A 26,719-nucleotide genomic window follows, 5' to 3' on the forward strand; every position below is an offset into this window, starting at 1 on the left:
CAAAAGTTGCGACTTTTTGTTAGACCTTTTACAAGTGCTCTCCAAAGGCAATTTTGTAAGCCAGGTCTGACCTGGCTTAGGTTTGTGACTTTTTAAAGGCTTTTGCAACTTTTTATGACTATGTGCGACCTTCGCACTTCATAAATTCATGACCACTGCAAAGTGAAAACTGAAAGTTGCTTAGGTAAGGCTGTTCGGTACTTTGTGTGTACCCACAAAAGTGGCAAAAAAAAGCACTTAGGCGCCTGTGCGACATTTTGTGCGCCCCGTGCAAGCACAAAAAGCTTTAAATGCAATGATACATCTCCCCTAATGTGTTATTTTAGGGTCTTCTTTCTTTTTTCTGAAACACAACATGCTCTGAGAATGGTGGGGGTTTGGGACATTACCCCTAAATGCCTCACTATAGAACTTGAACAACATATGAAAAAAATGCATGTTATCAATGCAAAGAAAAAAATGACATAGAACTGTCTAATTTCCTATATAATCAAATGCAAAAGTTTAGGCACCCCTGACAATTTACATTATTTTTATAATTTTTATAAATAATTGGATGTTCGGATCAGTAATTTAATTTTGAGCTATTAAATATCTGAAAGACACAATAATATTTCAGTACTGAAAATAGGTTTATTGGATGAAATATTGGATGAAAAGAAAATATGCAATATGCATGAAAACAAAAGTGGTTGCATAAGGTGAACACATTTGCATAAATTTGGTCCCCCTTGTCATTTTGTAGCTTTGAATACCTGTAACTACCTAGTACTGATTCATTGGCACACACAATTGGCTTGGTGGCTCATTAACCCTTGAACTTCATAGGTGCATCCAATCATGAGAAAAGTATTTAAAGAAGTCCCATGCCATCCCAAGATTTTGACAGATTTTTAACAATTTAATTTAAAAATCAGGCACATTAAGGGTGTGTTCCCACTTGGCGGTAACGCGGCGCATTTCACGCAGCGGGAAATACGCTGTGTATTCCTTGCTCACTATACACACAGGGCTTTACGGCTTTATGTGTGCAGTTTTGGAGGCGGAAGTGCGCATCACAGTCATGCCGGCACACGGCCGCGTCTCCAAAACTCAATACACGCATAGGGCTGCCACCGGAAAGCCCTGTGTGTATAATGAGCAAGGAATACGCTGCGTATACGCCAGGTGGGATGATATAGCAGAGAATAGAAAATACGTAGACAGAAATATTAAATCATAAAAAATGAATAAATATTAATGATATTGCTAAAATGTACCTTGATAAAAAAAAAAAAAAAATGAATATTAATAATAATAATTGATGGATAATGATAATAAATACCTGCAAAAAGAAACTTAAATAATCGTATACATTTATTAGTAGAGTTCATAGAAAAACATCCGGGCAGGGCCCTTGCCCAGGTGTTTGGTGAAAATATGTTAATTAAAAATGTGTAAATTGTGATAAAAAAGTTTGCCAACCATCTCATGTCAAATAATTAATAATGTTCATAAAAAGTCTTTATAGAAAAATATGATTATCAGCCAATGTCAAAAGTCAGTATGGTAGTTGTGGTTTAATTCACCAACTACAGTGATTAGAGCTGTCCATCAAATAGAATCTATGTGCTGATAGTAGCAGCAAAGTGGAGACAAAGTATCTAAAATATATGATTGATGGGCTCGAGTTCTTTCAAGTGCGATACAGTTGTAACATTTGCTTCAGTGGGAGCGTGCCTGTAATAACAGATAGTTACAATGTTATGGAGGGTACCTTGTAGAAGACTTCGCCGTTTTCTCCGTTAGCTGATGTCTCCAGGAGCGGCAAGCTCCGGTGACTGTGCAGATCAGCGCCCGGACGGACTAATGTGAAGGTGACCACCAACCTGACATAGGTGCAGGGGGCTCCTCTGATATAGCGACGGGTAGGTACACTGGTCCAAATTGATGTGATTTTGCCCTCTGCAATGTAAAAAGCCGGCTTATAATATCGGAAGAGAAATTGAAGTCCTCGCACTGAGCACAGTTTGTCCGGTCTGTGGAGCGGCAGTTAGGCTTGTAGATTGGCGTCCTCGTGGTGTGAATAGCGCGTTATTCAATAGTGGTCCACAAGCAAGGATCCTGCAGCGCTTGCAAGGTGGTATCGGCTGATATTAATACTGAGATATGGGTATGGCAATAATGGGTATTGGATATCTGCCACTGCAGTTTTTGAGCCAAAGCCAGAAGTGTATTTAAAAGGAATAGGACATATAAAGGAAAGACTTACACTTCTCCTCCCTTATGGATCCACTTCTGACTTTGGCTCAAAAACTGCAGTGGCAGTATTCCAAAAACTGACAGAAAAAAAAACAAGTGGAAACTTAGCCTGACTCTGTCTACAAGTCTGTATCACCTATTAGCTGGCTGAGTTAACACCAAGTACTTATTTGGCATATAATATAATAATTTTTTTAAGCTTTACCACCTTTCACTGAAGTCATGCCCCCCCCCTTTTCTTAAAAAAAAAAAAGTGGTGCCCATGGTGCAAACAAAGTAAAAATCAGGTGTTAACTATCTGAAAATGTGGCACTAATAACGTATGCCACCTTTAAGGCAAATCTAAGGGACAATACATAATAACGGCACTTAATTCTCTACAACCCCCCCCCCCCCCACACACACACACACACACTTCCCCTGTCTTTTTTTTTATAGGTCGCTGGTCACAAATCAAAAGTTGTAAATAGAAAACACATAACACTGTTAGGAGACTCTGCTGAATGTATTCAACTCAATGTACAGTATTATACCTGGGTATATAACCAGTTGGTTGACTTCTTGTCATGTCATATTAAAGAATTGAATTGAAAGCTATAATCGTAGACAGCCAGACTGACGCTGCAACCCACTCAAAAGTCATTTATTATGGTGCTTGTCCCTAAAAGGCAAATACATTGAAAAGCCCCAGTTTAACCCACTTACTGTATTTAGGCTATGGAATCTGGATGAAGAATCTAGAACCTTCGTTCTCTAAAAGTGAAAGAGGAAAACATTGTCATAAGTGCTGACATTCTCTTCATGTAGTCCTTGTAGAGGTATTTGTGGTCTGAGGAGAATGCTCTTCTGCACTGTTTTATTTTTTTTTGTAACAATTTTTTTTAGTAACCAAAAGAATGTGTCCATACATTAAAATGTACAAGTATAAAGGATAAAAATATTAGTTCTTCTCCCTCCCACCCCCCTCCCAGCTCCTACCCAGGCAACACAAATTTTTACTTTAGGTGATGGGAAACGGGGGTATCTGACCAATGTCTATTTCAAACCCCAACCTTCGATAATCTATACCAGAAGAAGAAAAAAAAAAGCGCTATATGCTGCAATTAATCCTAAACCCCGCACAACACAAAGTTAAAGTGGCCCGTCTCCCAGTCTCCCATTACCTATTACAAACAAAACAACAACAATAACAACAATATAAAAGGAAAAAAAAAGGGCTTTCTCCCCCGCTTCTGCACTGTTGAAAAGTGTTTAGACACATCATATGCCATGTTGGTTTAATCTATAGTAGTTATGCCTCCATTTGATCTTCAGTTTTGGGAGTAAGAAACAAGGCTATAGGGAGAAAGTCACAAAGGAAGGAAACACTGCCAATTGTACTTGTGGATTTTCACTGGTAAAATCCACAGTGGCTTATGGAACCAGCTAAATGGACGAGATGTTACTAATAAAATCCACATACTGTGGAAAATGACATGTGGTGTGGATTTTAGAATTTACTGCATGTCTGGGCATTTTGGGAGTTGTAGGTTCGCAACAGCTGGAGGCACACTGGTAGGAAAACACTGGCTTATAGCATCAGGAAACAGACTGTTCAGCAGCTGCTGATTGGTCGGTAGCTCAACAGACAGGTGGTCATTTTGACCAGTATAAATGGCATCACAAACCACCTTACTTTAGGGGTAATCTACTTAAAGGGGTACTCCGCCCCTAGCGATATCCCTGCTGCATCCAGCGTTCGTTTAGAGCGTTGGGTGCATCGAAGACTCATGACGTCACGCCGTGCCCCGCTTGTGATGTCACGGTCCCACCCCCTCAATGCAACTCTTGCATTGAGGGGGCATGGTCATGACATCACGAGCGGTGTGTGACCGTGACTTCACGAGCCTCTGCCCTGTTTCGCCAGTCTCCCGCCACGGAGCAAAGTTCGCTCTGTGCACCAGATGACTGGGAAGCCGCAGCAAAGATTGCGGGGTCCCCAGCAGCGCCGCAACCAGACATCTTATCCCCTATCCTTTGGATAGGGGATAAGATGTCTAGGGGCAGAGTACCCCTTTAAGCAAATTTTCCATTATAAAATCAGTCATTGATTTTGGCAACAATATATTTTTAGTAAATGAGAGTTTAGATAGCAATTTTGCATTTAATGTTGACTCTATGTAGACTTTTAATGCTGAAATTACCATTTTTCCAGCATGCGATACATCTGGTTTTCTGTGGGCATGTATTGTTCTTTCTAAATGAACATAAACATGAAAAATCACTGCAAATCTTCTGGCAGCATTCAAACCTAATTTTATTGTGGCTGGTCAACCGCATCTTGGCAGTATGTGACAATGTAACTCATTTTGTACACAATATGTTTGCATCTTACATATAGTTCCATTGTTTGAAACTGATTTAGATGCATTTCTCTACATCTATATGTGCTGTCATGTCGATCAGATAATAATTCAGCCCTGAGCTCTCCCACAACCACGTTGCCTGCCTACTTGATGTTCCGCTCTAAATGACAGAACTCCAACGTGGCGGAGGTTCCTACTCTGAGTTAGGTGCAGGGCTTAGCAATGTAAAAAAAAAAAACAATGATCAAACATAATAACAAACAGTGCAGAAAACAGAGATCAGGTCAGGACATAATGGGTTAAAAAGGCACAGATCAACGTGTCCAAGCGTAATCACATAGCACAGGGAATGAACAAACAGATAGATAAAGAGATGCCAGACAGGCCAAGTTAAAAGCAAGATAGTGGTGAGGAACAGAATTAGAAATCAAGAGAGTAATCAAGTCACAAGCCAAGGTAATAACACAGGAACACAGAAATAGACCAGATACATAAGAAGTTACAAGAAAGAACTACAATCACAGGCAATGTGTTGAGGACAAAATGAGGGTTAATTGTCCGCCTTAAAAGGGTTTAGATGCCAAGGCTGGATGCCATTGGCTTGTTGTAAATGCCTCTTGATTGGCCCAAGCATCATCATGGCAACGGCAACACCGCAGCCAAACACTATACTTTTTTATAGTTAATTTCATACATTGATGAATTCATGATAAGTCTCCTTTTACATTACTTTTCTGTGATCTGCCCTTCTGTGCATTTTCAGATCTAAAGAATATTTCATATGATAAAGAAACTTTCCATAAAAAGACTCACAGTAGAACACTTCTCACCAACATGATATGCAAGATGCCTTAAAGTGAATGTATTACCCAATGTTTTTTACTCTTCAAAACCAAATACTTTACTAATTTGTGATATTTTTTTGTTTCATTTTTCATATCATTATGGGGCAGCCATATTGCCTCATCTGCTTGTAACAGCATTTACAGATAAGCTTCACGTATAAACATAGGGCATAGACATAGGGACAATTCGCTGAAGGGGCCCTATTCCCCTTTTTAGGCATGCTCAGTATCCTGTGCCAAGGTGGGGGATAAGTGAAGCTAGAGAGTTTCTTATTGTGAATAGCCAGATCCCATCTTATTTATACCTTGGTGTAACCTTTTTAATGTAATCCTGTCTGACAGGAGAATATTGAAGTTTTTTTAAGGAAAATGTCAGCTTATTGTTAGGCTTGGTGGCCAGACTGAAAATTGCAAGACATCCAAATTATTTTGAATGATAGATTTGATGTAGATAGTAAAATGGAAAATTTAGAAATAAAAAATCATCAACAATTCTTAAAAATAGGTTTTAAATAAAAACTTGCAGAGTAGGTAATTTTCTGATGACACATTCCCTTTAAGGCTTTGTTTTATTGTTTTTGAGCCTTATGTTCAAAACCTTTTTCAGCTGTTTATGGCTCATAATAAGGCTGAAAATACATTGTATGAACAAATCCTAAGACTGCTTTTAACATAATTGGACACAAAAGTTCCAGGACCATTAATATAAATTTAGGATACTTATCTTGTCGTTAATAAAGTTACACAAGAAAACAACATACTTTATTTGTGAGCTTTATTTTTAAGATCACAATATAAGTTGTTCTAACCTCAACCCACGGATCTATTTAATTGTAAATGTCATTTGCAAAAACTTTTAATATAATGTCAATAAGGACAGTATGTACTGTGCAGAGACAAAATACAGGAAGTGTCTTGCTTGTCAATCAGCCTGCTGTGTGAGCTAGGGGCGTGTCACAGAGCCTCAGCCCGGAGCCCTGCTTGTCTCGCCCCCACACTTCCTGTGTTTTGCGTCTGCACAAAGACACACAGGCAATAGCTGCAGGGACAAGAAAGGATTTGTTCACCCAAAAATATACTATTTTTTTTAACCAATATATGTTACAACTACAGTACTAAGAAGGAGAGAAAAGATTTCTTCTTAAATTAAAAACAGAATGGACTGGTGTTGGGACATCTTTAGAGATTTTATTATTAAATATGGACAAAAAATGTATATTTAAAAAAATGTGTGCTCCATAATTGAAATAAATGTCTTTATTAACACTGATGTATATGACACTGATATACATATATATATATATATATATATATATATATATATATATATACACACACCACGTTTTTCACACAAAAAAATTCTTCAGTACTTGGGTAAGGGGGGGACTAGAGAAAACGCCTTTGTGGGTCGACTTCATGTATTGGGATATTATTGGAGAGGACACTGTCTATTTTAGGAATTGCATTAGACATTTGTCAGTATATACCTGTATTGTCCGAATTTCAAAAAATAATATATATATATATATGATGTTATCTGGCTACCACAGCTTTACTGTATTGTCTGTATTTACAGGGAATGTTGCTTTTGGTCAGCAGAACAAGCCACAAGGAAAAGGCAGCTGCAACAATCTTATGGTCACAAGCAGTCCCATGATGGTCCAGAGATTGGGTCCTATATCCCCTCCAGCAAATCAGGCGGCAACAGCGTGCCATCAGATCAGCCCAAGTATACAGAGGAATCTGAATCTTCAGCACTTAGCAATACCTCCATCTGATACCAGGTCCCTAACTTACTTTTTTTTTTTTATGTCACAATATATTGGAAAAGATATAAATAGGTGGTCCTTAATTAACCATTTATAATGATAAGACACCAAACTCATAATCTATCACTATTAATTCTTTTCTCTATCTGAATTAAGTTATTCTATTCTATTGCACTTTACATTTAGTGTTATTGAATTGAAATTTTATAGATGTTTTCATCATTTTATTAGTAATTCACACGGCAATGTCTGCACGGAAAATTTTATTAATTAAATCGCATGGTCAATGGCGTACGCGCAAAAAAATTCCAAAGTCCAAAATAGCATATTTTTGGTCACTTTTTATATCATGAAAAAATGAATAAAAAGCGATCAAAAAGTCCGATCAATACAAAAATGGTACCGATACAAACTTCAGAACACGGCGCAAAACATGAGTCCTCATACTGGCTCGTACACGGAAAAATACATTTATAGGGGTTAGAAGATGAGAATTTTTAACATATAAATTTTCCTGTATGTAGTTATGATTTTTTTTTACAAAGTACAACAATGTCAAACCTATATTACTAGGGTATCATTTTAACCGTATGGACCTACAGAATAAAGAAAAGGTGTTATTTTTACCAAAAAATGCACTGCGTAGAAACGGAAGCCCCCAAAAGTTACAAAATGAAAATGTTTCTTCAATTTTGTCGCACAGTGAATTTTTTTCCGTTTCGCCGGAATTTTTGGGTAAAATGACTAATGTCACTGCAAAGTAGAATTGGTGGCGCAAAAAAATAAGCCATCATATGGAATTTTATGTGCAAAATTGAAAGCGTTATGATTTTTAGAAGGTGATGAGGAAAAAATGAAAATGCAAAAACGGAAAAACCCTGCGTCCTTAAGGGGTTTAGGGAAATCTGTCATCAATGTCACCTGCACTAACCTGTTTATACAGACAGGTAGTGCAGGTGACACTGATGTCAACAATACTTGTCCCGTTCTGTGCTGACGTTCTCTGGCAATCCTCTTCGGTATCTTCACCTCTGGCCTGACTTGGAGCATGGGCAGAGCTAAGTGACATCACCGCTGCTGTTTTTTGCTGGGTATTGCTTCTAGAAAACAGCAGTGATGACGTCAGTGTCATCAGTGTCACCTGCACTACCTGTCTGTACTGTACTGTCTGACACTGATGACAGATTTCCTTTAAAGCCATTGAAGAAAAACACTCTAGCACGCAGCATTTAGGGTAAGATACCACTGGTCCAAAAAATACTTTACTCATACCAAAGAGTGAAACACATGGGGTGATTAGTATCCTGACACCTAATAGCAACCAATTTTAATGGAGCTTACATTTTTTTTTTTTTTTTTACATAATGTGATTGGTTGGTATGGGGAACAAGGAATCATTTTTCTATTAGGGGATATTCACACATAGTGGAAACACTGTAGATTTACTGCAGATTTGTTATAGATTTGATGATAATGGAGAAAATTTGCAACAAATTGTAATATGGAATGTGTACACAAACCCTTAGACAGCTTTTATGAATTCCATGTTATCTTGTTGCTTATGAAAAAGCTTTCTTAGACAAGCGTGCACTTGTTGCTACTTTCTTAGACAAGCGTGCACTTTCCAAGTCTACTCTGGGTGGAACCTCATATTCCCCTGAAATCTCTGGGTCTAACTTGTAGATATATTTTGTTACTGGTTCTGTTTTTCTTTCAGGTTTTGGTGAGTCTTTTAGAAACCACTCTTTCATGATAGGTTGGGCAGGAAGGGGACTATATTTTTAGGCAGAAAATAATAAACCTGTTCTTTTTTATATGTGTGACTAACATGCTTTTCAGATTCTAGTGTCTTCTAAACAACAGAAATTTATTTGGGATCTTTGTTCTTGTATCATTTTTCATAGCCCTTTTGTGGGCAGACTTGACTTCCAGAGGGGTGTCAGAAAGCTGATCCATTTTTAAGCCCCTTGCACCCAAATGCTCCTGAGTGTCTGCAGATATATCAAACCCACTGCACATGTGTACTGGTCCCAGGACTCAGGTAAAGCTGCTGGCATATGGTACAGACTACAGACGTTATGTTTAGTCCTCTTTTCAACGTCTGCAACAATAGAGGAGAAAGAGTAAGACCAACAAGCCAGGAGAAACACTGGCAAGTAGAGGGACGCCTGCCCAGGAAACTACAGATGGAACCACTGCTCTGACAGAGTATGGCCCTCCGCTCACAGCATGGGCATTTTAAAGATCTCAATAGATCTCACACATGCGATGACATTAATTCCCAACCGCATATTTCCATTATACACATGCGAGCCACTGTTCAAAGCGAAAGCAGACAGCAGACCACAGCCATCTTGGAAACCTAACTGCAGCAAGAAGAGATGGTGAAAAGAGCACCATTCTGCTGGAAACCCCTGTCTTGCCTAAACAAGGGGGGTATTGCAGGAAAGAAAATAAAAAGGCAGCAACTCACCACATAAGGGATGTCCCAACAGCCTCATAATAGTCCACCATTATCCACATTCATTGCAGTGAAGCAAGGTGAAGTAAATACACAGGTGTTTTTGGACCGGCAGGGTGCATAGATAGACAAAGGACCAGGAGAACTGCTAGTATAAAGCCTAAACGAATTAATAACCCCAGGCACCAGGAGAACGCTTAGTATAAAGCCTAAATAAATAAATAGCCCCAGGCACCAGGAGAACTCTTAGTATAAAGCCTAAATGAATTAATAGCCCCAGGCACCAGGAAGACTCCTAGATTTAGAGACAGCGCCTGACACCTGACATTATAATTTGGTATCAAAACACAATAGGGGAGATTTTCAAAGAATTTTGAGTAAAAAAAATCAATTTCACACAAAAATTTTGGCGCGAAAAGTACCGACCACATTTTCAAGGAGCTTTTTGACACGGTTTACACTGTTCACTTCAGTTTTGTAAAAGTGGGCGTGTCCTTTGGTGGGTGTGTTTTTTTTTTATTAAAAAAAGAAATAATTATTATTAAAAAAATGTTATTAAAAAAACATATATATTTTTTTCTTTTTTTTTCCTTTGTCACTGCACCTGCACTCTCATTTAAGCTCAGGAATGTTTTATTTATACAGTTATTGCTTGTGTGGGTGTAGTAACCGTGGAATATTTTGTGAGATGTTTCTGCCAGAATTTTCTGGGATGTAAAATTTGGTGCAAAAATTTGGGCCCCAAAAAATACAATATGGATGCGAAAAAAATAATTGGGGAGCGAAAAAAAAAAAGTGGCGCCAAAATGAATTTTCACATATTTTCATATTTTCAAAGCAGCACAAGAGACCTTTAAAAATGTGAGGAGAAAAAAAAAGGTGTGAATTATATTGCTGGAACAGAAATTACAGTAGTTTTTGAGAATCTCCCCCACTTTCACAATTGTATATTTTCAATTTTATCCTAAAAAAAATAAAAAATAAAAAAACAAGCCAAAAAACATATCGTCATGTAGCATCATGTAAAGCAGGGAAAAGTGTACCCTGAGCTTATCCCAGAACCTCTTTCCCTGCCTACTTGCATAGCCAACTTAAGTAGCAGCTGTACAACTGGGTGCCAGTCCCTCTGCTGACTAAAGTGCAGAGGCGACACAGTCAAAACAATAAACAGGAACTGTACGGGTCAGGGACACAGGTCAGGAGATGAAAGGGTACAAACTAATAAAGACAAGAAACTAGGATACTAAAAAATGGCAGGAATGCAAAGTGGATACAAACAGATAAGGAACGGGAAACATGGCAGCAGGTATATAGCGTGCAGACAACAGCCTGATGACCAAAGCAAGAAACGGCAGCTATGAGAATATGAACGAGACAGGATAACTAGAAATATAACGGCAAGACTAAACCAGGAATGCAGGGTATGGAGGTTATGTAAAGTCAGAACACTATATAGATCAGGATGCACTAGAACTAATTCACACTAAACTAACTTCAAAATCAAACCCTAACAATGAAGGAATGCAAAATACAAAAACCAAGTACACTCCAGGTTAGGGACAAAGCTACATGCTGAGGAACAGACCTATCTATAGGAGGAATACGCAAAATATATACAAACACGGGTCAAGATCACGGATTGGCAGGGACAAATTTAAACACATGCCATAATACTTAAAAACAAGTAACTAATACAGATACCTAACTAGACAGCATTACCGACCAAGGCACAGACAGATACCTTACAAACGAACTAAGCTTAAAGAACATAATACTACAAACAGACTAAAACTACAAAGGCCATGGCTAAGACAAAGAGCAAAGTGAAATTATCAGCAAGCCTGAAAGGCTCAGAAGGCCTGAAATAACCAATCCTAGCTGTGATGGGTCCAAAACTGTAACTCTTACCTGACCAGAGAACAACATGCACAGGCAAGCTAGGTGCAATCGATACACATTTATTTGCAAGTAAATTCTTTAAAAAATCAGACAATGTGATTTTATGGATTTTTTTCTCATCTCATCTTTTTAAGTGGGAGAACTTGCACAATTGGTGGCTGACTAAATATGTTTTTGCCCCATTGTATAAGGGAATTTAAAATCTGTTACAGAAAAAGTCTGGTTTAGAATAAGCACAGTCTTCTCAAAGAAGTGGTCTTCTTAAGAAGTTTCACAGTATCTATACATTGGTCTTAAAGGAGTAGTCCAGTCCTGAAAAACTTATTTCCTATACTAAGGATAGGGGATAAGTTTCAGATAGCGGGGGTTCCGACTGCAGGGAACGCAATCTCCTGTACGGGGCCCCGGCAGCCCACTGGAAGGGGGCGTGTTGACCACCGCACAAAGTGGCAGCTGACATGCCCCCTCAATACAACTCTATGGCAGAGCCGGATCACTGCCTTCGGCAAGGACTGTATTGAGGGGGCGTGTCGGCCGCCGTTTCGTGCGGTGGTCAACACACGCTATCAGGCCAGAGAGCCGGCGCCCTGTACGAGAGATCGCGGGGGTCCCAGCAGTCGGACCCCCTGCTATCTGAAACTTATCCCCTATCCTTAGGATAGGGGATAAGTTTTTCAGGACTGGACTACTCCTTTAAGGTTATATTGTTGATATTCTTGATTATGAGATTGCCACTGCCTTAAGATCAGTTTAGAACCTCTTTAGGCCTTTCCTGTATTTTTCTCTCCTTTGGGCATTGCCTATTTCATTAATCGGATGGAGAACCTCTATTCTCTCGTCACCTATGCAAATTGTCACTTTAGAACACCACTTATTTACACTGTTTAAATAACAAAATGGTCTTGCCAAAAACCACAAGGAAGGGGTTAAATCAACACTATGGTTGTTTGTATAGTAAGAATTTATTTAACATGACGGATTACTTGTTAGTGATTTATAGGTAAGTACACATTGTTCCCTCTGCCACTTTTTTTAATTTAATATGTATTGTGATCCATGAGAAACAAACACTTCCCTATCGGACAGATCTTAAACAATACTCAGTCTTATTTAGGAAGTACACTTTTTAGAACTTTGCTTTATTCATCTATCACTTTGTCAATCTGTTTTATACATTGTCCTTTTTTTTCTTCCACCTAGATCTCTTATGTCACGTGAGTCTCTTGCCTCCACAACATTAAGCCTAACAGAGAGTCATTCTACAATGAGTGTTAAACAGGAATGGTCCCATGGATATAGAATACATGCTTCTAACCATGGCTCTCAAAACAGTAGTGAACCTGGAGATCTACTTAGCATCCCACCAGGAACTTCTATGTCCAATAACAGTGTCTCAAATTCATTGCCCTCATATTTGTTTGGCTTTGAGAATAACTCTTCACCTTATCCTAGTCCTAGACATTCTTCTCCAAGATCACATTCAGCACGGTCAAAGAAAAGAGCTCTTTCGTTGTCTCCTCTATCGGATGGTATAGGAATTGACTTTAATACTATTATCCGAACTTCCCCGACCTCATTAGTTGCCTATATAAATGGCTCAAGAGCTTCTCCAGCAACCATGTCACCTCAACCAGAAGTTTATGGGCATTTTCTAGGAGTCAGAGGTAGCTGTATTCCTCCAACGTGTGCTGGATCAAACTCTCTGAAAAGTCTTCTAGCGATCAATGATAATGTGTCACTTCCAGAGAATGTGACTGAATATCAGCGCATGCAACACTTGGAACAAAACTGTTTGCAAGCTGATGCCATGAACAATATGGTAGTTCGACACAACATTGGACCAAATGAAGTTCAAACAATTGGGGTCTTAAAGAGTGAAAGGTTGGATGATTATCCAGGTGGAACAATGGACATAACTTCACAGTCTTCCCTTCCTCTGACAGCACCTCCTGCCCATCAAGGTCCGCCACCGCCTTACCATGTCCATCAACATTTGCATCAACATGAACTTCTAAACCAGTCCCACCAGCTTTCACTTCCACCTCCGGGACAGGTTCCTATACTCGAAGAAGAAGGAGAAATAGATGATTTTAATGGTAAGCATTGTTGTAGGTGGATTGACTGCAGTGCCTTATATGATCAGCAGGAGGAACTTGTACGGCACATAGAAAAGGTTCATATAGATCAGAGAAAAGGCGAGGACTTTGCTTGCTTTTGGGCTGGATGTCCCCGAAGATACAAGCCATTTAATGCACGTTATAAACTTCTTATTCACATGCGGGTCCACTCTGGAGAGAAACCAAACAAATGCACGGTAAGTTTTTCATCATGCTAGCAAAATATGTCACATGTGTGCATCTAAGCTTTTGAAGGGGTTTTCAAGCTTTTTTTTTTTTTTATAATTTTTTTTTTTTTTTATTAAATTAAGTATGGGCAGAGAATGGGGTGAAAAATCAAAAAAGACTGTACCTACCCCTTAGTTCATCTCCACTCCAGTGCCGCCACTTCTTTTTCCCTTACTGGAAGTGCTGTGATGACATATGGCAGAGAAAACCCGGTGTGGCAGTGGTGCTAAAGGGATAGCATAATAATGGGTGAATACGTTTTTTTTTTAAATATGTTGCACCGTTTTCCCTGCTCTCCATATGTAGTTAAAAAAAGTCATTTGTTTTGGGGCTGTTTAACAAAAGCAATATGAGGATAATGCTGATTTAGCCAAATCCACTTAATATACAGTAACAAAGTAAGTGGGAGATAACATCTAAATTGCCTTTGTTGCATGCACTATGGAGGAGATTTATTAAAACCTGTGCAAAGGAAAAGTTGCCCAGTTGCCCATAGCAACCAATCAGATTGCTTCTTTCATTTTGCAGTAGCCTTGTTAAAATTGAAAGAAGCAAGCTGATTGGTTGCTATGGGCAACTGGGCAACTTTTTCTCTGGAGAGGAATTTGTGTGAAAATTCTGTGGTGTGAAGTTGTGCGTAAGAGCAGCAGAAAAAATGCTCAGTGTTTCCAGAATAATTGTTTTGTTTTTTTTCTTAATATAGAAGTCACAGTGAGGTGTGCCCTTCTATAATGTTACACCTTTAAACATTTATAGATAATTTATTTGTGAAAATCTGAGCTTGTTGTTTATATAAAGCTAGATTTTTGAAGTGCTGAATTTCATGTTCAAATATTAGGAATTTTATGATGGTAACCTAGACACCATTGGTGAAATTTATCAAAACCCATGCAGAGGAAAAGTTGAACAGTTGCTCATAGCAAGCAATCAGATTATTTCTTTTTTTTTTTTCCTTTTAAAGGCCTCGGAAAAATAAAATCTGATTGGTTGTTATGGTCAACTGGTCAACTAGTCAACTTTTCCTCTGCACAGGTTTTAATAAATCTCCCATATGAATAAATGTAGAAGTGTAGTCTGTGGTCGCAGTGCAAAATCTATAATAGCATCTTACATATACTACGTTCCATATATTGTATAATACTGGTGTTTACTTATGTGGAATATAAGCCTTTAAAGGTCTTTAGGACTCATGTGAGATGGCTGCTTCTGCACCCCCTATAGTTACTCACCTGGATAAATGACCTTGAAGTAATTTGACATGTCACAGAGACATGTCAAAAGTTTTGATAGGTCGGGTTCTAGGTGTTTAGACTCCCACCGATTGTTATCTAGGAGAAGCGTTTGCCTGAGCGCTTCTCTTCCCAGCTTACTGCACTCCGCTTCTCATTGTAGGAGGTTAATTCTATAGAAAGTCTTTGGAGCCTATCTCCTGCAGTGAGAGAGGGAGAGCAGTGAGACAGGGAGTTCTAGATCAGGTCTAAACACCCAGACCCTGACCAATCAAAACTTTTGACATGTCTGTGTGACATGTCAAAAGTCTTTTAAAATAACAGGGTCACTTTAAAATATTTGTTCAAAGTATGTCATAACTAAATCTTGACATGGAAAGGTTCAGTTCTCACTAACCACATCTAAAATTTAAAATGTTGTTATTATGTTATTTCTAAAATCTGCATAGCTACACCCCTGGTTATATCTCATCCTTTGATCTACTAGTTCTCCTACCTCGTAAAGTGTAAAATTGCAAGAATATTTATGTAAATGCTCCTTGAAGGGTTAATAAATTGCTATGTGGAAAACAGGACAAACATTGCTATTTCCCTGAAGTATGTGAAACTGATCCTAAATGAGTTAGGGGTTAAGGGCATCTTTGATGATATTAGCAAAAAAGCATCTTTTGGCTTCGGTGACTAAATCCAGATGAAATATAGAAATGTCTGTTCTACTTATTTGGCTACATACACTCATGCCTAGATAAGTGGTGAACCCTGGTGTAGATTTAAAGCCTTATACAATTGTCCCATGAATTGTTCTCTGATTAAGCTCAGAAATGTCTGGTTTCAATAATACCTGTTCAGGCTTCAGAAATGTGTAGTTGCTGCTGCCATTTCTTTTAGAAAGCTATAGGTAGATCAAAAATATTAGATTTTGCCTTTCATCTCATCTACTTGGAATGATTAAATAAATAAAGTTCTCTTTAATACCATTCTTGTCCATCAGGAGTGAAAATGACACTGCTTTAACATCTGGTAAGTATCAAATCCATCAAAACTCCTAATCTCCTGAGACACTAGGGCCTATAAAATGGTGAAAGCACATGACAAAACAAGAGACAGGACAGAGTCCAAAGAAAAGTGTGTGATTGACAGTCATAGTAGAATCGGGAAGGCAGCTTGATGGAAAAATTCAGAAATCCTCTCCAGATGTGATTGAGATGGCCTGGAGGAGGATAGCGGCCAAAATGCAAAGTTGCAAACTTTATTTAGCAAACTTGGTACTGTGCTGAATTCTATGCCCATGATTTAGGAACACTGTACTAAAATATACTCTCCAACTACATTATTATCATTATTATTATCATCATTTTTATTATTATTACTATTGTTAATATTGAAATTGTACTCCTCCTTGCACCTTGACATCATACATTTGGGATCAAAAGTAGTTAAAAAAAAATAAAAATGTAATCACTCCCTTTTAACATTTTACTACTAATGCTAATTCTAAAGAAATGAAAAAAAAAAAAAAAAGCATATTTGATATCGCGGCATGTGGAAATGTCTGAACTATTAAAATAAAATATTAATGATCCCGCACGGTGAATGGCATAAATGTATTAAAAAAATATCAAAGTCCAAAATTGCTGAGTTTTTGACATATCACATCCCAGAAAGATTGAAAAAAAAAAGTGAACAAAAAGTTACATATGTGTAAAAATGGTACTGATACAAATAACAGATCACAATGCAAAAAATGAGCCCCCATACAGCCCCACATACGGAAAAATATGAAAGTTATAGGGGGCCCGAAGAGGACAATTTAAACTTTAATTAAAAGCAGTACAATAACTTGTAAAAGCTTGTAAAGATGGGTACTATTTTAATTGTATGGACCCACAGAATAAAGAGAATATAAATTGCACTACAGTAAAACTAATCCCAGCAAAAGTTGCTAAATTGCAGTTTTCTTTTTAAATTTTCTCCCCAAAATTATATTTTTTTTCATTGCTTCATACATTTTTATGGTAAAGCTCTTATATGGGTCTGTGGATGGAAAAATAAAGGTTATGCCTCTTAAAAGGCATGTAGAAAAAAATACGAAAACGCAAAAATGAATATTGCCTGTGTCTTTAAGGCCAAATGGGCTGTGTCCTTAAGGGCTTAAAGCTGTACTCCCCTGGTGCCTCTGTTGTCCAACTGTGGTCCCTGGTGCACTCCTCTTCCTGGTTCCTTGTGGTTGATATGTTATGCTTTGGCTCAGTGAATCGCTGGAGGCAGCAATGTCTTGCCTTGGTCAGTGATTGACTGAGCAGTAGTGTGATTTATTGAGCCCTGGCCCTGGTCTTCTTCCTGGCGCCAGGGCTCAATATGTCACATTGCTGCTCAGCCAACCACTGGCTGGACATTGCTGTGGTCAGCAATTCACTGAGTTGCAGTGTGAAATTTTGACCACTCCAAGAAGAGGAGTGCTTCAGGAAATGCAGCAGGACAACGGAGGCACCAGAGGTAGATGTTTATTTTTTTAATACTTGACAGAATGGGAATATTGGTAAAAATACTATCCCGGAGTACTTCTTTAATAAAGTGTCAGAGCCAATTTCTGCTGTTTATATGCCAAAATATGACCATATTTTGGTTTGTATTTTAGAGCACAATTTGGGATGCATGTGGGTGCATAAACATCCCTAAAAAATCCCAAATAATAACTGCCAAAAGGAAAATCTATAGTCCAAAAAACATCTTTGATTACTGCCAATAGCGAGGAAAAAGGCTGAAAACATTGAGTATGAACAGAAAAACTGAAAAGGCTGAAAAAATGGCATGTGAAGATATCATAAAGATTTCAGACATTTTTTTTTCTTGAAAAATTTAACTTACTTGGATTTTTTGGGTTATTTCTTTGGTCTGGGTTTTTTTTTCTGCTATTTTCCTGCAGGCTTCTCAAAATAACATTAAAAATACCAGTATAGATGTATGCTACAAATATAACGCAATGCTTAAAATTCATGGCATTTTTACAAGGAGAAAAATATGGAGTTTTTCCTGGAGTGTTCCTTTAGCATTTAAAGTCCTCTAGGGGTGTTTTAGAGGATAATGTTGCGGTCTAGCTATCTTATCCTGTTGTTTTAAACTTTCTCCTGGAGCAGGACTGATCTGTCTTTTGCCAGATTAAGAATACCAGGCATTATATATATACTGCCGTTTTCCTTTGTGAAATACATAGGGAATTATTGTCTCGGTTTTAGGCTTTTTTTGTCACTAAAATAACTGGTTCCACATTACAGAAATTGATGACAATGTGCCAAAGTAAATAAATGAGAAACATATCCTTGAGATTTTTCAAGCAAGGCATTGTTAATATATTTCATTTTAAGAAAGCATGGCGCTTGTATCATTGAAGCTGTTAAAGCTATATTCAGGACACTTTTCTATCACAATGTCAGTGTAATAGATTGAAAGCCAATTAAAATACTTCTAGAGAAAAAACAGATTTGTCGGAGTAGAGAAATTTTATAAACTTGTTTTTTTTTTTCTCAAAATGCTAAGAATTTCCTTTTATAGGTCTGTTTTGTGGGCCATAATATTTTAATACTCCCCATCTGTTCGTAAATAAGTAAACTGAATAAAACAATTGTTTTAACAGTTTTCTTCTCATTGGATGCCTTTCCTTAGGGCATGTGTTGGCAGAAGCTCAAGGAAAAAATGACAGTTTGGGCAGTTTGAGTACATTTCCATAAATGTATTCAGACCTAATGAAATCTCTTGGCTCTATTTTAATATATTCATTAGTGTTGTAAACGTTCCGCACTACCCCCAAGGATGATGAAGAGTAAACATGGTGCAAGCGTCCAGTCATAGTTCAAGGCCTAACAGTGTAACCTATGGCGGAATGTTCCTGGTAACGTCTAACCGTTTCGTTGAGTGTGCAGCTATGCAAACAGACTTATCGCAGACACAATAAAAATCATTGATTCACATTAGGAATCGTCACCTTCTTGCAGGACAGAGCTCCTTTTGTTCTTTCTGAAGGCTGCTTTGCCCGGCCACTTACATGCAACGATTTCTTTACAGTGACTTTAGGTATTTGGTGTGACAAGATTTCAGCTTGGTGACCTGATAGCTCTTTTCAAATGATTGAGCCGCACTTGTTGGAACTTGTTTGACATGTTTGTTCAATAGCAATTACGAACAAAAGTGGTTACATGGTGTAACAATGAGTTCTTCACCATATGTTTGAAAAAGACTTAGGTATGAACCCAGCTATTGAATGTCCCTGTGATTTGTACACTAAGGTGTTTATCAGTATTATCTATGGTGACTCTTTTCCATGTCCGTATTACACACACTAAGCTGGAGTTGGCAAGAATATATGGTTTTCTTATTGTCTGGGTCACCATGATCTACTTACATTGTGTGAGCTTACAAAATCAGGTGCTAATTATGAGGTGTTATTTGCTATAGTTTATATAAAGATTGCCTGCTATAGCTTTTCATTGCTGTTGAATGGTATGACACAAGAATTAACTACTCCACTACCAAGCTGTTGAAGAACATCCTTGAAGTTATTGTTCAACCGATTTATGGTCACATTCTGCTTTTTCTATTATGTTTTGAAGAGCGCGTGGATGGGATGTTGACGAATAGGGTGGTTCCAGCATTTATCCAATATTGTAAATTAGTTCTAAATAATCACAATGGTTCAGCTACTGGGTAACTTTTCATAAGTAGAAAAGCAAACATTACCGACACCCTCTGTACTGCATGTGTTAAAGGCCTGTGTGGAAGTTAAATTTGTAGCACCATATAACTTAATCTACTATAACATACACCATGCTACTCACCATTTATAGATTCTCTCATGTATCCTAAAATGTAAGATGAAACTATTGAGACCCTTATAGTCTCCTTCTCTTGGGTAAAGCATGCTGCGATTCAACAATATTTATGAGAATTTCATGATTTTAAAAACTTGACCCCTTTAGTATTTGCACAATAGGTTTTTACCGAATGGACTGTTGGGCTGTTGAGAGGACTATTTAATCCACTTCCAGATTAGGCTTCCTGGCTGGTTTATCCCCCCCCCCCCTTTAGACCAGACAAATATTCAGACATTTAAAGATATGAAGTATCTTCTTATCAAGTTTTTCAAATCTTTTTGTACTTTTTTTTATGCGATTCATCTGTTTTTGTTATTTCATTTTTATCTTAGTAAAAATTTTGTGTGATCCCAGGGGAAAATGTAAAACTTAGTCCTAAGGGCCCTGATACAGCCCTTATATAATAGTGAGGGCACTCCCCCTGTCCCCGTGACATGAAAAAGAAAACACAATAACTATGCTAAGAGGGTTCTAGCTGCAGTGGAGCTACAGTCAACACAGTAAACAAACACTTTTCTCCTACTCTGGGCTCTGCCCACTCTTGTACCGTAATAATCATCATCACAGAACCTTCAGCCACAATCTATTCTCTGATGATCTTTGTCCCCACATATACTAGTCCCATGATTGTGACACTATTACAGTTCCTACACCTCCAGCATCTTCAGAGCAAGTCCTAGAAGGTAGTCACTTTTGCTGTGTGTGTGGAGATCTCTGCACCTCATTGTGTGAGGTCGGGCATAGCAGGGGGGGATTCTGCTACATGCAACATAGAGTGTAGTGGCATGGGGGCCCAGGTAAGGAGCCAGCTTGCAATTGAAAGCCTTGCAACCCCTATTGCTTGCAATGTATGCCAGCAATGTACTAGGTAAATGTGATGTGAACTCAACCTGATGCTAAATATTGAAACAATGTTCAAGTTATGCATTCTAAACCCATAATCTAAAAAATCTGGAAAGTGCTCAAGATCTGAGATTCTTTTATTTTTTTCTTTCACTTCCCATTTTTTTAAAAACAGGCTAGGTTACCTTACTAAAACTTTAAAGGGGTACTCCGCCCCTAGACATCTTCACCCCTATCCAAAGGCTAGTGGATAAGATGTCTGATCAAGGGGGGTCCGGCCGCTGGGATGCCCCGTGATCTGTGTCACGGCACCCCGGCATTCTGAACATTTATGTTCAGAATGCCAGATTTCGACGGCCATCGTTATGACACCATGCCCCCTCTATTGATGTATATGAAAGCTGTGGTAGCTCGAAAGCCATGATGACCCCCTCCCATAGACATGAACGGATGGTGCGTGACGTCACGACCACAGCCACTCGAAGCCGGTGTTCTAGTAAATTTTTAGATTGCCGAGGTCGGAGATCACGGGGGTCTTTGGATAGGGGATAAGATGCCTACGGGCGGAGTACCCCTTTAACTTCATCTTGTAAACTTTCTATGAACAGTAGTGTCTGACTCTTTTTTCAGCTGCTGCTTAATGACTCAAAGACTAAATGTGAACAACCTGAGGCTTGTTTTTTGCGGAACCAATTATACTTTGTAATGCCACCTTTCATTTAACCACAAAATGTATATGGCACAAGCAAAAAAATATTACTTGTGGGGGGAAGAAAAACAAATTTTTCCAACTTTTGTTTATTTACATTTTTTACACAGTGCACTTTACTGTAAAAATGAGATGTAATCATTATTCTGTGGGCTGATATGATTGAAATGATACCCATGGTTACACGTTATTTCTATTATTGTACTACATCAAAAGAATGTTTAAAAGTGCTCCATTCTGACCCCTATTACTTTTTCATTTTTCCGTAAACGAGGCTGTATGAGTGTCCTTTTTTAGCACCGTGATCTTTAGTTTTATTGGTACCACTTTTGCGTATATGTGCCTTTTGATTAGATTTTTATTTCATTTTTATGGGATGTGATGTGACTAAAAATTTTGGACTTTGTTTTTTTCTTTTATGTTTTTACATTTACGTTTTTTCTTTTACGTTTATGCTGTTTAACATGATATTTTAATTGTTCTGACGTTTATGCACGCGGAGATACGAAATATGTGTATTATTTCTTTTTTGAACATGTTTTTTGTAAAATGGGAAGAAGGCGCAATTTAAATTTTTTTAGGGGAGGAGCTGACTCAGATCTGAAAAAAAACCACTATTTTATAGCAATCTTTGGATTGCTATTACTGGGCAATCTAATTGTATAGTCTGTCTTTGTGGGTAGGTAGACTATACAAGAAGATCCCTGGAGTGGCATGGAGCAGGAAAGTAGAGCCCCATCCATATTTTTCACTCATTGGACCCCCTTTATTGTGCTGCAGGTGGTCCGATGAGTCAATACAAGCACCGCAACTGATCTAGATGCTGTGATCAGTATTGATCACGACATCTTAAGGTTTAATGGCAGGCATCAGTGTGATCGCTGATGCCGGCCATTAGCAGTGCTATTAGCCAGGACAGCTCCTGTGCTTTCTTCATAGTTGGAATTTCCAGGGCACGAGGGCGTACATTTACGTCTGATTTGTTTGAAAGGTAAGGAGCATATAAATTTGTTTTAACACCACTGCATTCCCAAAAGTTTTTGGGACATTTTTCCATAGCTAAAGCCATAGCTTTTTTGTGGGATAAGCCATATTGGGTACATAAAAAAGATCTTATTTTTTGGGGGAGGAGGAAAAGAAAAAAATTTAATTCTGCAGTTTTTGGGGTTTTTGTTTTTGCAGTGCTCATATATTTGCCGAATAACAGCATATAGAAAAAGACAAGTGGGTGTGATTAGAGTAGTAGACATGGTTTATACACTGTATATACGCAAAAACAACTATACACAGAGAGCACTTATACACACACCCTCCCACAGACATCACTTATATACACACAAAGACCACTGATTCACACACACACATTACTTTCACAGCTTAATTGTCTGTCATCTTCCTCTATACATGGGGCTTGAGGACCTGGCATCATGTGACTCATTGGTGGCATGTCCTTAAAATGGTTGTCGCAGCTGGCTGTTTCACATATTCGGCCATCTTTTGCCTGTTTACGGCTGCAAGAGGTGGTTGGAAAAGCCAGAAACAGCAGAAATGTGGAAGTTGTGTGCAAATGGTGTGAATCTGCAAACTACGCTGTATATGTAATATCAACTTTTCTGACCACCTCAAACATACGGGAGGGGGCCGTAAATAACTGGTTAACAGCCAAAATGGCTGCCACAATTTTCACAAGTGAAACATTTTCAGATGTTTACACATCATGAGACACTTCATGGCCGCTCTCAGGGTGTTGTACAGTACCTGCACTTAAAGGGGTTCTCCGGTGCTTAGACATCTTATCCCCTATCCAAAGGATAGGAGATTGGGGGACCCCCGTGATCTTGCACGTTGCACCCCGTTTGTAATCAGTCCCCGAAGCGCTCTGGGTCTGATTACTGTCGATCACAGGGCCGGCGGCGTGTGACGTCACGCCTCTGCCCCCATGTGACCTCACGCTCCGCCCCTCAATGCAAGTCTATGGGAGGGGGCGTGACAGCTATCACGCCCCCTCCCGTAGGCTTGCATTGAGGGGCGGAGCGTGACATCACACGGGGGCAGAGGCGTGACGTCACACGCCGTCAGCCCCGTGGTCGCCGGTAATCAGACCCAAAGCGAACACGCTCTGGGGACTGATTACAAACAGGGTGCCGCGTGCAAGATCACGGGGGTCCCCAGCGGCGGGACTCCCGCGATCAGGCATCTTATCCCCTATCCTTTTGATAGGGGATAAGATGTCTAAGCACCAGAGTACCCCTTTAACAACCATGTTTGTGCTGTATAAATTACTAGCTAAACACTATGAATACTGGTACAATGATCCCTCAACTTACAATGGCCTCAACATACAATAGTTTCAACATACAATGGTCTTTTCTGGACCATAGTAACATGAAACCAGACTCAACATACAATGCTACAGACAATCCAGACCTGTTAAACATGTCAATCGCTGGGAGAACTGACCAATCAGAATAGGCATTTTACTGGTAAAACACCTGTGGTCGCCCGGTACAGAACGTGGTTCTGTACAGTTCCAAAAGTCCCCTCAAGTAGAGTCCCTCAAGTCCACAGGGCTCTCCTGCAGGGTTTACCCCTAGGTCATTATTCTGATTTCTATTGTACATTAATTATATATGTTTATTTCAGGTATTGTATAGTGAATATAAGCTATGTGCAAAGGTTGTTCGGATGTTTAACCCCTTAAGGACAAGGCCCATTTCGGCCTTAAGGACCAGACCAATCTTATTTTAGCATTTTCGTTATTTCCTCCTCGCCTTCTAAAAATCATAACTTTTATATTTCCATTCACAGACCCATATGAGGGCTTGTTTTTTGCGTCACCAATTGTGACACAACATTTCTCCGTGTATGGGGTGGTATGAGGGCTCATTTTATGCATAGAGCATAGCACTGATCAGTGTTATCGGTGATCTTCTGCTCTGGTCTGCTCGATCTCAGACCAGAGCCAAAGACCCCGGGAAACAGCCGGAGCCAGGTGAGGGGACCTCTGGCTGGCATGCTGGATGATCGGATCCCTGCGGCAGCGCTGCGGGCGATCCGATCATCCATTCAAAGTACCGCACTGCCGCAGATGCAGTGATCTGTATTGATCACAGCATCTGAGGGGTTGATGGTGGACATCTGCGCGATCATGGATGTCCACCATTACCGGCGGGTCCCTGGCTTCTGATAGCAGCCGGGACCTGCCGACCATGACGCGAGCAACGGTCCAGTGCACGCGGTCATGGCAGCATGTAAATGTAAGTCATGGTGCGTTAAGTACCACGGCACCATGACGTACATTTACGTCCATTGTCGTTAAGGGGTTAAACTGTATAGGACCTTCCTATGTGATATAGTCATGTGATAGGTAACCACAGGCAACCAGCTACCAGTAGGCTTTAGTCCAGCCTCCTGATATATAAAGGGCTTTAGTCTCCACACTAGCTCTCTTCTTCTTCCTGGACAGTAAGAAAGCACCAGTCCGGTACAAGTTCAGTCCAGTACAGCTAGGCCAAAGCCTACAAGTCTGCAGCCACATCTAATCTCTAAAGCTAAGTCTCTACTTATTTTTTTGTCCTGCGTTTTTTTGGGTTGAAAAAAAAAATGCAAGAAAAAACGCCAGTGCAATTTCCTGCGTCTGGTGTTTTTTCTGTCATTTTTTCATTTGTGTGGAAATTGAATTTTTGGCACCTTTGGCGGTACCCAAAATTTGTTGGGTTCCAAAAAAAAGAAAAAAAAGGATGCAGTAGTGATGAAAAAAAATGTATTTAATGAAATAAAATAAACTACATTTTAATTAATTTTTAATAAATTGTAGGTGTTTCACTTTTTTTCTCAGTTTTTTAAATTTTTTAGGTAGTACTACTACTCCCAGCATGGAACAGACTGATCCATGATGGGAGTAGTAGTACCTGTACTAATAGACATATCACCCCGGGTGTCAGTCGTGACATCCGATGCGATCGTCCATAATATAGCAGAGATTCGGAGCGGCTCTATACAGCGCTCACATCTCTTCTCTGCACTCCGGCCAGTGATGTGAATAGAACATCACTCATTGATATTTACCGCCCAGAGTGGGGGTTGGCCAGATGGTTGCAGCCAATCACCGCTCTCAGAGGGAAATATGAATGAGTGAGTGGCTGGCCGGAGTATAGTGCAGAGATGCGAGAGCAGGAGAAAGCCACTCCACATCTCTGCTATAGACAGGACGATCGTAGCGGGTGTCAGTAGTGATACCTGCTGTGATCTGTTCTTACCTGCAGGTACTACTACTCCCAACATGGAGCACACTCTGCTCCATGATGGGAGCTGTAGTACCTGCTTTAATAGACAGATCGCAGCGAGTGTAACTTCTGACACCTGTTGCGATCTGTCTATTAAAGCAGGTACTACAGCTCCCAGCATGGAGCAGAGTGTGCTCCATGTTGGGAGTAGTAGTACTTGCAGTTAAGGAAAGATCACAGCGGATGTCACTCCTGACACCCGCTGTGATCCTCCTGTATAATGTATAGATGCGGCCGGACGCTCTTCTATGGTTGCTGCACTGACGTATATAAACACACATTACTATTTCCCACAGAGAGTTGTGATTAGCTGGAACCATCTGGCCAATCACAGCTCTGCAGGAAATATGAATAGGTGTATATATACGGCAGTGCAGGGGACTATAGAAGAGCAGCCGGCCGCATCTATACATTATACAGGAGGATCGCAATGGGCGATCTGTCAATTCGTACATGTACTACTACTCCCATCATGGAACAGTGTGTTCCATGCTGGGAGTAGTAGTACTACCTTAAAAAAAAAATAAAGAAAAAAAAGTGAAAAACACACACACACATACACACTACATTTTTGTTATTGTCGGCTATATTTTTAGTGCCCTGTCCGCACACATAAATTGATCCCTGTTTATAAATTAATAACAATTTTGCTATAAAAAAAAAGATAAATTTCATTAGATACAATTTTTTCCATCACTATTGTATCTTTTTTATTTATTTTTTTAATGGTACCCTACAAAATTTTATTAAAAAAGGTATCTCCATCACTTTTTTGGATCGCTTAAGTCCAAAAAAGAATAAAAACCACCTGCAAAAACACCAAATTAAATTTTGACAAAAAAATCGCCAGTGGCTCAACATGCTGCGATTTTGCAACAC

At 39.2% G+C, this 26,719-nt stretch overlaps 1 protein-coding gene and 1 long non-coding RNA gene across 7 annotated transcripts in view; one reads left to right on the forward strand and one right to left on the reverse strand.

Moving 5' to 3' along the window:
* The window catches only part of GLIS3 (GLIS family zinc finger 3), a 417,907-nt gene that overhangs the window by 149,603 nt on the left and 241,585 nt on the right, over positions 1 to 26,719 (forward strand). For all 6 annotated transcript variants that reach the window (XM_056522352.1, XM_056522361.1, XM_056522346.1 and 3 more), the window contains 2 exons: positions 7,008 to 7,215; positions 12,761 to 13,874. In XM_056522352.1, the coding sequence (XP_056378327.1) occupies positions 7,008 to 7,215; positions 12,761 to 13,874 (1,322 nt within the window). The remainder of the gene's footprint in view (positions 1 to 7,007; positions 7,216 to 12,760; positions 13,875 to 26,719) is intronic.
* LOC130274280 (uncharacterized) overlaps positions 13,719 to 26,719 on the reverse strand; it is a 47,776-nt gene continuing 34,775 nt past the window's right edge. The window contains exons 2-3 of the long non-coding RNA XR_008844308.1: positions 14,034 to 14,131; positions 13,719 to 13,848 (exon numbers count right to left, since the gene is read on the reverse strand). This is a non-coding gene — a long non-coding RNA (uncharacterized LOC130274280). The remainder of the gene's footprint in view (positions 13,849 to 14,033; positions 14,132 to 26,719) is intronic.

Source organism: Hyla sarda, chromosome 1 (assembly GCF_029499605.1).
Source record: "Hyla sarda isolate aHylSar1 chromosome 1, aHylSar1.hap1, whole genome shotgun sequence".
NCBI classification, from domain to species: Eukaryota; Metazoa; Chordata; class Amphibia; order Anura; family Hylidae; genus Hyla; species Hyla sarda.